The following is a 15827-nucleotide window of genomic DNA, read 5'->3' on the forward strand; positions in this document are numbered from 1 at the left end:
TGGAACAAGAGAGGCATGTTTGAGGAAGTTAAACTTAAAAAGCGACTTCCCCATTTGGATAGCGTCTAAAGTATCTGCATAAACAGGCATATATGCCATTGGGAGATGGGAAGGATATGAGTTACTACACCTTTCACATATAGCAGTCAGTAGAGTTGGAAATGCTTACATTCAAGAGTTAATGCCTTTTATCAAAATAGAAACTTTCCTATTTTGTCAAGCAGTTATTATGAGCCACCCTTATTTTTATATTTTTCAGTCAATGTTTGGGGTGTTAACATAATTGCCTAATATAAAACAAAAGAACATAATTTTGGTAATACCCAAATACAGTATAATTATATATATTAAGTTTTGATAATATTTCTATTTATTTATTTTATACATGTTTCCCAGGATAGTCCACTGGTCTTACAGTCTGACAGGAATGTAACAGTGAATGCAAGAAATCACATGGGGCAGTTAACTGGACAGCTGACAGTAGGTAAGTGTTTGTGGGTAAAGGTTGTTCAAATCTTACCTTCATGTAAATCTCTGTGGATGTTTAAACTGGGAAAAGTAAAAGTGTGTCACCTCTCTAATTTATATAACTAGACATCCTATTACAGCCAATTATCTTGCTCATAATTTGATCTGTAGTAAGACAGGTCATGGTTCCATTTGGTGGTTATTACTCTTGTCAATGTGTTATCAGGAGCCCAAGTGGCATTTATTTTGCTGTTCATTACTCTTGAATTATGAAATCCACCGTCTACCTAATGAATGTTTCCACAGTGTATATTGAATTATACTAACTAGACTTAAACAAACATGTGGAATGACATAACATTATGAGGTCTATGTATCTGCTGTTTTAGGGTATTGGTTTTCTAGTAATATTTATAGTATTTATTTACCTGTATGAACTAATATAGACAAAAATTTGAGTATAATTAATAACAGGTATCAATTAATTATCAATTTGCTGTTGAAATGATCTATATTTTAAGGTTTATAGGTTTCAGAAGTTATAGATATAAACTATTGGAAACCCTAGTGGCATACTGGTTACGTGCTACAGCTGCTAACCAAACGGTTAACAGTTCAAATCGATACGAGTAGGAATCCACTGGACGGCAACGGGTTTTATGGTTTTAAACTTTGTTACCATGCTCTCACCTTTCTTCAAAGAGTTTCACCACAGCTTTGTGCAACGTAATGCTTCTTTAGATATAGAGTTGTTGAAAATAGTTCACACTGGATAATCCACTTTCCTTTCGATTCAGTGTGCGTGGTTTCAGAAGATGTGATTTCCCACCAGAATCTCCTACATGTTCTCCAAAAACATCATTAGATCATGTCATTGGTCATATTTCCCTTTACATTGGCTACCAGAAAATCAAAGTAGAATGTGTAGACAAGTAATATATGAAAGCTGTTGCTATTAGTTAGATGATGGTGATTGTAATTAGTGGATTACGTACATTAAATGTAGATGGCTACTGTGTGAGTAGTTCATAAGGAATTTCTATCCAGGTATCTCTGGGATAGCAGTTAGAGTATGTATGTTGGATTATTTTTGCAAAGGTGTGGTACAAAACACATCACTGAGAGTGTATCAGATGTGTGTAAAAATTGTTGCAATTATGCCATGATAAAATTACCTTTGGGCAGAATTTGAAGAGATGTAGGGGAATTCCAAAATGTAGACAAATAGCCTTCATTCTTAAAGACTCTAATTTTAATTGTATTGGCATAAAATAATGTTTTAAACTTCTTTTTTCTTTTTTTGTCCTTGATTAAAGGCATAGTCATGATTATAGTATAGGAATGATACTAGTTGTAATATTTTTTAAATGTACTACCAGAAAATGGACCAATATTTATGAAAAATACATTGTTATTCTTCATTTTCTAAGCAATGTAATTCTAATTTCTACTCCCAAATCTATCAATTGCTGTTAGAAACCTATGATCAATTTTACCAATGTGACAGACTGAATTTTTCCCTGATATTCAGAGGAGTATAACAGGAAAGTAAAATCTCCCCTATGGATAGTTATTTGTATGATTTTTCTGAACAAGGCTTCAACAAAGCAAATATCTATCCCCCTTGTACCCTGCCCTTCTCTTTTTTTATAAGACTAATTTCCTAGAAATTTAATTTATGGGGATATGTGTAATTTAGAGACTAGGCAGACCCAGCCAGTTGATTCTAAATCCAGATTAATTCTGGGAATCTGAAACCATATTATTTCTAATTCAAGAATGCAAAGAAAGTATTTTATACATACGCCAACTCAAGCACGATCAAAACTAAATCTAAATATTTTTAGACTTTGGGTAAAAAAATTAAATCAGATAAATATTGTATACTTACAGAGTTTCAGACTTCATATTAAATTTAATCACATCTTATCCAAATTCACCCATGAAATCCAAGACTCTAATTTTTCCTGACCTTCATATCATTGGAAGAGATTAACGTACTCAAGATTTCTTCCTCCGAAGTTCTCTTCTTAGAATACAGCTGAAAGAGAAGAATGAAATTGTAGTTGGGAAGTTGTTAAAGAAAGTACAAGATTCCAAGAGGTCAAACTCTGAAGAAAAAGCAAGAACTTTTCTAAACAAGTCTCAAAATCATTCTCTAGGTCAAAACGACTGTTCTTGATCTGTAAATGCTCTGTTTGTTAGCAGAGAATATCTTTATATGTACATATATATATATATATATATAACAACAACAACAAAAACAAACCATTGAGGTCCAGTCAATTCCTACTCATAGCAACCTTACAGGACAGACTAGAACTGCCCCATAGGGTTTCCAAGTCGAACAGTCACATCTTTCTCCCTCGGAGTCACTGGTGGGTGAACAGGTGATCTTTCAGTTAGCAGCCGAGTGCTTTACCACTGCACCGCCAGGGCTCCCCTTTTTTTATATAGGTGACAAAAATAATTTTACTTTATTTATTGATATGTGATGGTGGCGTGTTGTATTATTAATGATAAAATTTACATCAAATAAAATGGATAAAATATATAAATTATGCACCATCTTCATGAAGCTTTTCTTATTCTCTTAGGAGACTGTTAAAATGTGACATACAGAATGAAAATTATTTCTTCAGGGCAGTGCAAAGGAGATATCATGATGAAGTTTTGATATAGACTTTTTGTTCATAACACTAATCTTGGTATTAATGCTATGTTGATTCTCTAAAAAATAATGATCTTCCCCATATTATCATAAAAATTGTTAGATGTTACTTATCAATAATATGGCATTGATCTTTAATAGAATAGATTTAAAGTACCCTGGTGGCTCGGTGGTTAAGATCTTGGCTGCTAACTAGTTGGCAGTTCAAATCCACCAGCTGCTCCTTGGAAACCCTATGGGGCAGCTCTACTCTGTCCTATAGGGCTGCTATGAGTCAGAATCAACTCAATGGCAATGGATTTGGTTTGGGTTTATAAGGAGTTTGACATTTATAATTGTTGATTTCTATGAAATTTTCCTTTAACAGCACTTAGGCAACTTGGTTAAGGAATTAAGTTATATATTGCTTTTTCTTCTTAAGCTGTAAAATATATTTTACTTCAAGCATTGACTAAAAATTAACAGTATTTTTTTTTCTTTCTTCTGCCTCTGTCATCAGTCTAAAGCTAAACAAAAACCAAACCCCCTGCCATCGAGTCAATTCCAACTCAAAGCAACCCCATAGGACAGAGTAGAACTGCTCCATACAGTTTCTGAGGAGCAGCTAGTGGATTCAAATTGCTGACCTTTTAGTTAGCAGCTGTAGCTCTTAACCACCACGCCACCAGCATTTCCAGTCTAAAGCTAGAGGGTAAAAATAGAAGGATAAACTGAAAAGGTAAACAAAGAATAATCCTAAAAGGTAGAGATAGGTTTCTTTTTGTTTGTTTAAGATAGGCTTCTCATTTAAATTTCAGTCAAAAAACAATGACTTCTGAGTAAGTATCAGAGCATGGTATGTGGTCCTCTGTCTTAACATGACAGGAAGTTCCACTATGCCACATCTATGTCATTATGCCAGTAAAACGTCAAGGCTAATCGGGTGTTAAAAAATTGGAGTGTCATCACTCTGAATTTTTAACTTTTAAAGTGAGTGTGCTTAATAAGACCAAAATCTTTTGCTTCAAATGGGATCTCATATGTCATCATAATCCTTCTTGTTTAATGCTCAATACATTTGGGAGACTGAATTACTGACTGAATTAACCCTTAGGAACTGCTAGATGTTATTGTCAGAATCATTTTCTCATTTTTGATATTCTCATTTCCATCTATCAAAAATCAGTGACATATCCAAATTATATAAAAACCTTAATTACAACCCATAACGCCTCATGCTTTCTGTCTTGCTTCAGCAATTCCTCAACGTCTGTAGTCATGACTCTATGGTAATAAGAAAGAATATAATTTAGAAGCAATTAAAACAAAGTGATATTTTAGTACTAGTTTTCTCTTGATGGTTCACATTTTGAGGATTAAACAATACAGTCCAATGAAAACAGTTCCGATGCTTCTGCAGCCAGAGCTGACTCTGGTTTCTTCTGAGGTCTGAGATCCTTGCCTTCATTCCCAGGGGGATTTATGAGCAAGCCAAAGGCAAGGACTGGGGAAGTGAGAGGCAGATGTGCCAGAGAAAGGGGTCTGTGTGGTTGCTTGACCCTTTCAGGGCTGTCTGTCAGTTCCAAGCCTAAAAATTAAATATATTACAAGAGAAAACTTACTGATAAGAAAAATCTGAAAAATTAAGCTTTAGGATTCTTTGGGAGTCCCTGGGTGGGGTACACAGTTAAGTGCTGGACTGCTAGCCAAAAGGCTGGCAGTTCGAGCTCACGCAGACATGCCTTGGAAGACAGGCCTGGTTATCTGTTTCCAAAAGGTCTTGAAAACCCCATGGAGCAGTTCTACTGTGCCCCGTGCGGTTGCCATCAGTCTGAATCAATTCAATAGTAGCTAACAGCAACAAAAACAACCAGGATCTTGAGGAAAATATTTTTATTTGTTTTCTTTAGTTAAAATGCACTAATAACATGATCCACTTGAGGAAATACTTATTTTTTAAATACAGTGATTATATAAGGAGATAAACAAATAAAAATGTTTCTATTAGGATATATTTTTATTCACATGAAAGCTGTTTGTATCCCATAGAGTGAGTGACCAAGTCGATTACACATTCTACTTTGATTTTCTGGTAGCAAAAGTAAAGGGAAATATGACCAATGACATGATCCAATGATGTTTTTGGAGAACATATAGGAGATTCTGGTGGAAAATCACATCTACTGAAACCACGCACACCGAATAGAAAGGAAAGTGGACTATCCAGTGTGAACTATTTTCAACAACTCTATATCAAAGAAGCATTAGGTCGCACAAAGCTGTGCTGAAATACTTTGAAGAAAGCTGAGAGCATGGTCAGAAGGTTTAAAACGATAAAATCCGTTGCCGTCCAGTGGATTCCTACTCGTATCGACCCTATAGGACAGAGTAGAACTGCTCCATAGAGCTTCCAAGGAGCACCTGGTGGATTTGAACTGCCACCCTTTAGGTTAGCAGCCGAACTCTTAACCACTACACCACCAGGGTTTCCAACAAAGTATAATTAGATAAAATAATTTAGTGGGGGGCCCAAGAAACATGATAACATGTTTGTTACTCCAACCTAATTCAGGGATAAAAACCTAGACTTACCTGTCAGAGATAATAGGTTTGTCTTTTAAACATTCGGTAAATGGCATTGCTGCAACATTTACAAGAGAGTCGCACTGAGTCAGAATCAACTCGAAGGCAGCGGGTTTGGATTTTTTTTTTTTTTTTTTTAATGATGCCGCCTTTCACCAGGGTTTGCCAACGGTCAGATGCAGTGAGAGTGCAAAACGTTGGCAATTACAGCTGGATCTTTTCATTTCAGAAATAAAGTGAACTGGTAATAAAACTGATATCCTTTAGTAAAAAACAAAGACACTCACACACACACACACACACACAAACATATTTACTTCCCCGCAATTGGCGTAAGGAAAGTATCAGGAAGCAAAGCCAGGACTGCTTTTAGAGAAATAGTTCTGAGTCTGCTATTGCACACGGACAGGATTCATTGAGACATCCAGGCTTTATTTCATGCAACATGTCCCCAGAGATTGTTTGAGTCTGGAAGCTTTCCAAAAAATATTTACTAGCCACCTACCGTGGCAAAATAAAATCTCAGTCATGCAAACACTGAGTAAAATCACATAATTACAAAGGAAACTATGTTACCATTAAGAATTTAATATGTGACGATGTCCACTAGGTTTTTGCTTACCAAGTGAACATTTTCAATTTCTAATGTTCCACAATTTAGGCTGATTCACGTATTCAAAGATTTCACAATATTAGACACATAACATGCTTGCTAGAAGGGCAGTTGGGTTACCAACTAATTAAGAGAAGTTGAAAAACGACAAAGAAACTCAGAACATACATTCCAGGACAATTGTTTTTTAAAACACAGGAATGATGGATTTTCACTGCTGACAATATTATGGGGCTAATCATATGGTTTATATAGCAAAATGTTATAAATGAACATTTTCACCTGGAAATAAAGATTTCTCAGAATCTAGTTTTAGGAAGGAAGTATATTTTAATGGTTAATAGCATGGATTCTGGAGCCAGATAATTCCAGATCTGCCACTTCCCAGCTATGTGACCTCATGCAAGTGACTTTTCCTCTCTGGGCATCCTCTCTGGATTTCCCTGGGGATAACATGAGCATCCACCTCATAGAGCTGATGTGAAAAATGAATGAGTCTCTGGGTGGTAGAAACACTTAAGGCTCTTGGCTGCTAACCAAAGGTTGGAAGTTCAGGTCTGCTCAGAGTCTCCTCAAAAGAAAGTTCTGGTGATTTATTTCCAAAAAATCAACCATTGAAAACTTTGAGGAGCGTAGTTCTACTCTGACACACATGAGGTTGCCATGAGTCAGAGTTGACTTGACAGAGCTGGTTTACTGGTTAGTATAGGTGCAGTTCTGGTTATGAATATGGTAGTGATTATGATTTGGATTAGTTATATGTGTAAATAATCCTGGACACTTGACCAAGCATACAGGTTTTACTTTCCTTATCTGTGAAATAAGGCAGTTATGCTGAATGGCCTCCATTGTTCCTTCCAGCCTATATCTAAAAGTGAGAAACTACTCACTTTTAATGAGAAACTACTCACTTTTAATGAGAAACTACTCACTTTTAGTAAGAAATTAGGTCTCGAATCTTCTGGTCCATTACATTCTCCAATATTCACTAGTCCTGGCAAAACGAAACCCGATTTGATTCTTCGACATCTTAGCCATACATGATAGATACCTATTTTTGCTCTCAGGTTTAAAATAAGGAAGGTAAGTAAGCATGACTAAATCAGCGTTTTTGTAATGTTTTTATTTTTCATCAAAATTTTGCTTCAAAATATTTTTTAAATGAAATTTAATCTACAGAATGTTTCAAGAAGTCCCATCAGCTTATTTTTGTCAGTACTACACATCAGCATGTTTTGTCCCCAAATGAAAGGAAAAAAATGTAGATGAGGGTTTTGTAATAAATATTTAAAGACCCCTAAAGTGACATGCAATCTTGTGTGAAAGCAATTACTGTGAACACCTGGGATTTGCTTAATTGACTGCAGATGGTGTAGGACATATAAAAAGTAGAAGGTTATAGATTACTCTTACATACCAAATTTATGGATTTTGTCACGGACTCTTTTTTTTTTTTTTCCTTAGCTTAAAGAATGCTGTAATGGTTTGGGATAACTTAATAAGAATGAATATTTTTATGCAGAATAGGCTGTGCAAATCTTACAGCATGGATCAACAAAACACTTAGGTTTAATATCATAAGTATTTTTAAATGATTAAATATATTGTTGATTTGCAGAGCTCGTTGTTAATATTAATCAGTTTGGGAAAACTGGAAGTTGAAGTAGATGCCTATGATATAACGAGAAGGATGGTACTCTTAGAAATCAGGACCCTCAATCTGTGTAATTCAGATGTGATGAAAATCACAATGTCTTTGACGGAAAGACGTTAATGTGTATTTTGAAAAGTTATAGTAGTGGAGTATTTCTTATTATTGTTTTAACAGCCTGAATCTTTACACTAGAGTCAGTTACAGTTTGTTATTACTAAGAAAACAATGGATTGTCACAAATATTTCATTAAGTTCTCAAGTATTTGTAAAGATAGAAGTGCAGAATCAAGGAATATTAGGAATCGTTTCTCCTGGAAGACCTAGGCCCAAACCTGATGTAGATGGTTGTGTTAGTCATTTCCAACCTTTGCTAGCCTCTGTCCTCCTTCTCTGTCCAGGAACCCTATGCCCTTACCTGGAATTACTCATTGGGGTTCTACCAGGTCAACTCCACTTACCAGTTCTGTGTGTTATGGCCCTAAAGACAATTCCTGCAAGGTGTTTGTCCCCACTTCTCAAGGCCACTGGTGGCTAATCTGCTGAGATAAACTATACCCATATGTCAGGGGTTGGTAATGCTTTGAATGATAGAAATACCTCTTTAAACTTTCTTTCTTTCCAGGCAAAATATGTGTGTTACGAAATTTGCCCTTTGGTAGTAATGTCTTAAGTCATTGAAGAAGTAAACCTAGTGTTGACTATTTTAGAAAATGATGTGATAGGATAAAATGAGAAATGATGGCTCTTTTTAAAAATATGAAAGTATCACACTTATCCATCTGAGCACCACCTAAGCCAGTTCATCTCTTTATAAGTTGATAAAAAGAAATAATACATTTTTTACATAAATATAATGCAAGAACTAATTATTTCTAAGTTTACAATACCAAGGAAAGCATTAAACAGATGAACAATTATTTTATTAATCCTATGATTATCTAAGGCTATTCAAAGTGTGCTATGAAAATAGCTGAGTTCTTTAATTTTACTATTAAAAAGATTATAATAAAATAAAAATGATAATTACAGACCTCATCTAAGGATAACTGTAGAATGAAGAAAACAAAATAGAAAAACGTAATGGCTTTGGACTTCCTATTTTAGGTATTTAATTAGAAATTATAGCTACGTAACTTATCTGAAATTAATGAGTCTGTAGCTTATACACTTAACCAAGCTTTGTTTTTAATGAGATTTCCTTTGTGGGACCTCAGAATTGCAGGTGCTTTGAGTTCCATATATAATTGAGTTATTGAACATGCAATTGTGTATCAGCCTTAATAAGAACTTGCCTTTGGAAATTTGACTAATGGCGCATAATGTTCACAAGTGTAAGGTTACAGGACTAATTATCCAAAAACATCTGGAGGTAGGAAGCTAAATAAAATTTAGGGATACATATGTACGCTGAAGATTGTTTACTTCATTATCAGGGACTCTAAATGATGCCACAGCCAAGCCCAGACTATTAAAGACCAGGACTAATTGCCTGGTCAGGGGGTAGAGGGAGAAAAACTGTGGGGGGCCCATTACTTAAAATGGTCTAGCTCCATTAACGACATTAACTTTTTTCTCTTAATTTTCACTTTGGATTTGATGTCTACTCCTATGGGTAGTTTTGGAGAAATTCCAAGTCAAATACTGCAAACAGTAGAAAAAGAAAGCAGAGTGGGAACAAAAAATTACACATAGAGGGAAAATGAACCGTAACAATTCCATTTCCAAGTATTTATTGTAGTTATTAAAATCCTGACAATATACTCCTCCTGATGAGAAAACAGTATTAACACAAATTCTTAAAACTACCTCAAGCTTGTCATCAATCCCTTACATAGTATTCTTTAGTTAAAATAACCAACTCTAACGTCACTTAATTGTACTAGCAACTACTTCACTATCTTTTCTACACTATTATCTCTAGATATTTTTCATATATTTGTCTTATCTCAAGAATATCTAGTCCTATACAGCCCCTTCATCCGTCATTACCCAGTAACGCAATGAAAAAAGGAACATTAGTTCATTCTGGCATGGCTTGTTTTGAATCTTCCCATTATGAGTTCACAAGTCTGCTGTGCTGTTTTCCAAATGCCCACAGAGCCATGGTTTAATTCGTAATTAATATTCTACCCTCCTTTACTCCTCTCTTTCTGGAATTAGAACAAGTTAAGATCTCATAATATCTGTTGTTGTGAGGTGCCATCGAGTCAGTTCCGACTCATAGCGACCCTATGCACAACAGAATGCAACATTGCCCGGTCCTGTGCCATCCTCACAATAATTGCTACGCTTGAGCCCATCATTGCAGCCACTGTGTCAGTCCATCTCGTTGGGGTTCTTTCTCTTTTTCACTGACCCTCTACTTCACCAAGCATGATGTCCTTCTTCAGGGTTTGGTCCTGCCTGATAACATGTCCAAAGTGCACGAGAGAAAGTCTTGCCATCCTTGCTTCTAAGGAGCATTCTGACTGTACTTCTTCCAAGACATAATATCTAGAATCTACCTATTCTCAAATCACGATATTTAGGAAAAAAAAAAAAATCTCATTTCCAGTATTGTTGCTCTGTAAAAGGTCTTTTGCAACATATTTGCCCAATGCAATACATCCTTTAATTTCTTCACTGATTCTTCTGTGGGCAGTTATTGTTGATCCCAATAGAATGAAATCTTTGACAACTTAAATTCCTCAGCCATTTCAAATTTTACATTACTTTTACCATATTTTATGATTCTACTAAGATTGTTAAAAGTAATTCAACCACCAACTGTACATATTTTTTTGTGGGGCGGGGGGAGGCAGGAAATGAATGTTCTGAGAGAATTAGCCTTCTTTCCCTGTATCTCTGCTTCCTGAGCACTTGGTGATTGGGTCGCCTACTATCCTGACCTGCAGATTCATTACTCACTTAATTTATAAGCTATTTTTAACTGAATCAGTAAATTTATCAGCAACATGAACTCCACTGGAGTATTGTAATTAAAAGTATCTCAGGAATAAAGCCTTCAATATCACACACTTAAAAAACTATACACATTTTCATATTAAAAAGACCTGAGAAATCATAAACCATAAAATTATAATGACTAGAATAAAAGATGCTGGCGATATCGGGTGCTGGAGAGAATGTGGAGCAACTGGAACTCTTCTACACTGTTGCTGCTGAGAATACAAAGTGGCACAGTCACTTTGGAAAACAGTTTGCCTGTTTCTTATAAAGTCGACATATGCTCATTTATGGCCCAACAATCCCACTCTTGGGTGTTATCCCAGGCTAAAAGAACACGTATGTTTAGTCAACAGTCTTTATGCAAATGTTTATAGCAGCTCTGCTCATAATTGTCAAAAACTGGAATCAATTCAAATGTTCTTAAACAGGTGGACGAATAAACGTTCATATGTTATATACTGTATAATTGCATTTATGTGACTTTCTTGAAAAGACAGAACTATAGTGAGAGAGGGCAGTGGTTTCCAGGGGTAGCATGGGGTGAAGGTTCATCTAGAAAAGAACAGCATAAAGGAGCTTTCTGGAATGGTGAAATTGTTCTGTATTTTGATGGTGGTGGTGGTTATAAAATAATATATATGTGTTAAAATTCATATACCACAAAATCAAATTTGCTGTATGTTAATATAAACTATAAAATAAAAATCAGTCATAAACTCTTCTCATCCATTTAGGTATTTACCAAACTTACAGAATGCAAGTATTTTTCATGTATAATTCTTATCAGGACTCTGAACACTAAGTTTTCATTGCAACCCATTTAAGGAACCACTGCACTTGAGGTATGGTGTTATAAGCATACTTGATTCTAGGTGTCCTGGAGTTGATTCTAACTCATGGTGACCCCCACGTGTGTCAGAGTAGAACTGTGCTCTCTAGAGTTTTCATGGCTGATTTTTCAGAAATAGAATGCCAGGCCTTTCTTCAAAGGCACCTCTGGGTGGACTCGAACCACCAATCTATTGGTTAGCTGTGAGCACGTTAACATTTGCACCACCCAGGGACTCCACTTGACAAGGACAAAACCAAAGCCATTTCCGTCCAGTTGATTCTGACTCATAGCATCCCTATGGGACAGAGTAGAAGAATCCCACAGGGTTTCCAAGACTGTAATCTTTATAGAAGCAGACTGCCACATCTTTCTCCCATGGAGTGGCTGGTGGGTTTGAACTGCAGACTTTTCAGTTAGCAGCTGAGGGCTTAATCACTGTGCCAACAGGGCTCCAAGTTGAGACACAGTAGCCCCTAAATAAAATATGTGATAGAATTATCTTTAACTTTTTTTCTTAGCTTTCATAAGTTTAATCTGAGAAACTTATGTCACTATTTTATACTTGGTCTTGATTGGATTTGCTCCTTATTTTCCACTTTTTGAAATATGATTGCTTTCATACTATTCATATTCTAGATCATTAGATTTCTTGGATAATGCCCACGTTCCCTTCATTGATGTTGTGTTTGTTGTAGGTTTTCATTTGTTGTTTTTCAACTGTGATTATATTTTCTCTGAATTGTCACTTTTTCTTGAACCACCATCACTTCTAGAACTTACCTTGTGATCACATAGATCTTGTTAATGGACTTTAGGAACTTTTGATAAAGTTTGTGGTACATGTCTAACCACTTTTCTTTCTCATGTATCTTGAAATGTATATAAATAGTAATTTGCTGCCAAGATTCTTATCAGTTTTATTAAATATCCAGCTTGTCCTTGTTGATCATAAGTGATTCAAATTAATCTTATTTCTTTTTCAATCTTAAGGTTGATAAAATTATTTGCAAAAATTTTCCAGCTGACCACACTGAAAATAATATTACTTACAACCACTAGAGCTTGTCCAAACTATTTAATGTAAACTTCTTTATCTGATGAACTCATCTTGTATGCTCCTTTGGCATTTTCCGTGTAGGTGGACAACTCTGAAACCTATCCCTTTATCTGTTTCTCTCTTTCTTCAAGCACAGTAATTCAAGTGTTCATTGACTATATCTACCTAAATAAACTACCATTATCTCAAACTCAACATGAATCTACTACTTAGTACTTTCAAGAAATTCACTATTAATCTAGCTCTGCCTCAACATGTGTTGTTGTTTTTAGTTGCCATTCAGTTGCGTCCAACTCATGACAACCCTCTCCCTCTATATTACAGAACAAAACGTTGCTTGGTCCTATACCATCTTCATGATCATTGGAATGTTTGAGTCCCTTGTTGTGGCTATTGTGTCAGTCCATCCCATAAAGAGTTTCCCTCATTTTATTTGGCCCTCTACTTTACTAAGCATGATGTCCTTTTCTAGCAATTGGTCTTTCATAGCGGCAAGTCCAAAGTAAGCAAGATAAAGTCTCACCATCCTCACATCTAAAGATTATTCTGGCTGTTTTTCTTCTAAAACTGATTTATTCATTCTTTAGGCAGTCCACAATATGTTCAATATTTTTGCCAACACCACAGTTTGAATGCATTATTTTTTATTCTGTCTTCCCTTCCCATTATCCAATATTCACATGCATATGAGGTGATTGAAAAGACCATGGCTAGGGTCAGGAGCACATTAGTTATCAAAGCAGCATCTTAGCTTTTTAAAAGCTTAAAGGAGTCTTTGCAGCAGATTTGCCCGATGCAATACATCGTTTGATTTCTTGACTGTTAAATATTTTGCATTTGTAGAGCTTTTTTTTTTTTTAACTTAATGAAAAGAAAGTTTCCCTTCAAAATCACCTCGTCCTTCTGTTTTTTCACCCATAATTACTCAGTCATTTAGAATAGACCTTAACTTTTCAAGAGAAACACTAAATAGGTCACCATTTCTTTTGTATAGTCTACTTAAAGCTCAGATAAAATAGAAATTATATGTGGTATTCTCCTGTTAAATCACATGTTAACAAAGGTAAAGAGATGAATATAAACAATGTAAAACTGCTGAAAATTAAACCGAGCCCACTGAATAAAGCTGATGGTTCTTAGAAGTAAGTAGTTTCAAAGAAGAATGCACTGAGGATATAAGAGGAAGAATTGCTGCAAGGCTGATTTAGTGTCAAAAAGAAGTTCATGGGGACACTGGCTGAGCACAGAAAATGATAAACAGCAAATTTTCCTTTTCAAAATACACCAAGTAATTTTCTTTATGGGGATAATATTTAATGGATCAAGGAAAATGTTAGTAGGGTCACACGGTCAGTAACAATAACAGTTTTGAAAATAGAATTTGGTGTTTCAAACAAATAATATCATATGGCATTACAAGTCATTTAATGATGACTATGATCTTCAATGGGTTTTCTGGCCTCCATCCATTCTCTTTTTTGTCATGCAACTTGCCCCCAGCCACTATACAATTTTTATGTTAACAAAATAAAAGCTTTTTTTTTTTTTTTGTTAATGTGAGGGCATCAATCGATCTTGTTTTCTATTACCTTTTCTTTATTTCTGTGTAACAGGCATAATAAAAGTGATTTAAAAAAGGTAGAAATAGGACTTCCGGCAAAATGGTGCTCTAGGCAGAAGCACCACGCCATCCCTCCACAGCAAAGATCTGAAAAACTAAGCCGAACAGAGACAACAACAATCCTGAAACCCTACAACATCAAATGAAGAGATAAAGAACTCAGCCAAGCACCAAATGGAGTGAGAAAACTGACAGAGAATGGAGAGCGAGGAGAGATTCATGCAGAGGTCCCCTATCAGCTAATGAGTGCAGATCCGCCATCTTGGACTCCTATTGGAGACCAGAAAATAGGGGGTACGAGAAAGTAGCTTAACGGAGCTTCCAGCGGGAGACAAAACAACTGGTTATTTGCCTCTCTCCCGTACCCATCTTAGCTCAACACATAACAGTCTCCCCACTACATCCTGCCTACCTGAACCATGCACTTAACATCACACCACCAAGCAGCACAAGCACGGCCTACTGGAACCTGCCTTGCAATGATTACCAACCCGCCCTGGTGGCTGATGTAAGTGCCACAAACAACCAGTCCCAGTAACTCCTCTTCAGCTAGACCTGCCCTGCCATGCAATATCTGAGCGACTGACCCTAAAAATTGGAGAAGGAGGCAATAAGTAACGTGCCCACAGACAAGCAAACACCAAAGAACACACAGCCCACCTGCTCAGACACAGCCAAATAAAAAAAAAGAAAAAGACAAAACAAAGAAATCTACAATCAATAAATGAGAAAAATAACTACTGAATGCCGTGAAGACAGCAGAAAATATCAAAACATTTACAAAAACAAGACAGGATGGTTCCAGTAGGCATCCAAAATAAAATACCAGATGACTTTCCAGTGGAAGAAAAGTCACTAGAACTACCTGATAGGGAATTCAAATCTCTAATATCAGAATTCTCCAGGAGCTGAAGCAAAAAGCAGACAAAAATGAGGAAAAAATATACAAATTCATAGAAAATACAGACAAAAAATTGGAAGAATTTAGGACAATAATGAGTACAAAATGCCAAAAGAAATTCACAACTAGAAATTATACAAAGACAACAATTATAAATCCAAAAGAGAAACAACAAGATTTCAGAAATGGACGGTGTCATAGAAGGGCTGAAAAGCAGATTTGAAATGGAAGACAGGGTCAGTGGAATTGAAGACAAACACTTGGATACAACTCTGTTTCAGGAGAACACAGAAAAAAGAACAAAGAAAAATGAAGAGACCCTGAGAGTTATGTAGGATACAATCAAAAGCAAAAATTTGCGAGTGATTGGAGTTCCAGAACAGGGGGAGAAAACAGAAAACACAGAGAGGATCATTGAAGAACTGCCGACAGAAAACTTCCCCAATATCATGAAAAATGAAAAGCTGGCCATCCAGGAAGCTCAAAGAAACCCATATAG

The 15827-nt window shown here is 35.8% G+C and overlaps 1 protein-coding gene across 3 annotated transcripts in view; it reads left to right on the forward strand.

Moving 5' to 3' along the window:
* The window catches only part of SGCZ (sarcoglycan zeta), a 385242-nt gene that overhangs the window by 274741 nt on the left and 94674 nt on the right, over positions 1–15827 (forward strand). For all 3 annotated transcript variants that reach the window (XM_012557395.1, XM_012557396.1, XM_023737235.1), the window contains one exon: positions 397–484. In XM_012557395.1, the coding sequence (XP_012412849.1) occupies positions 397–484 (88 nt within the window). The remainder of the gene's footprint in view (positions 1–396; positions 485–15827) is intronic.

Source organism: Trichechus manatus, unplaced genomic scaffold (genome assembly GCF_000243295.1).
Source record: "Trichechus manatus latirostris isolate Lorelei unplaced genomic scaffold, TriManLat1.0 scaffold00099, whole genome shotgun sequence".
NCBI classification, from domain to species: domain Eukaryota; kingdom Metazoa; phylum Chordata; class Mammalia; order Sirenia; family Trichechidae; genus Trichechus; species Trichechus manatus.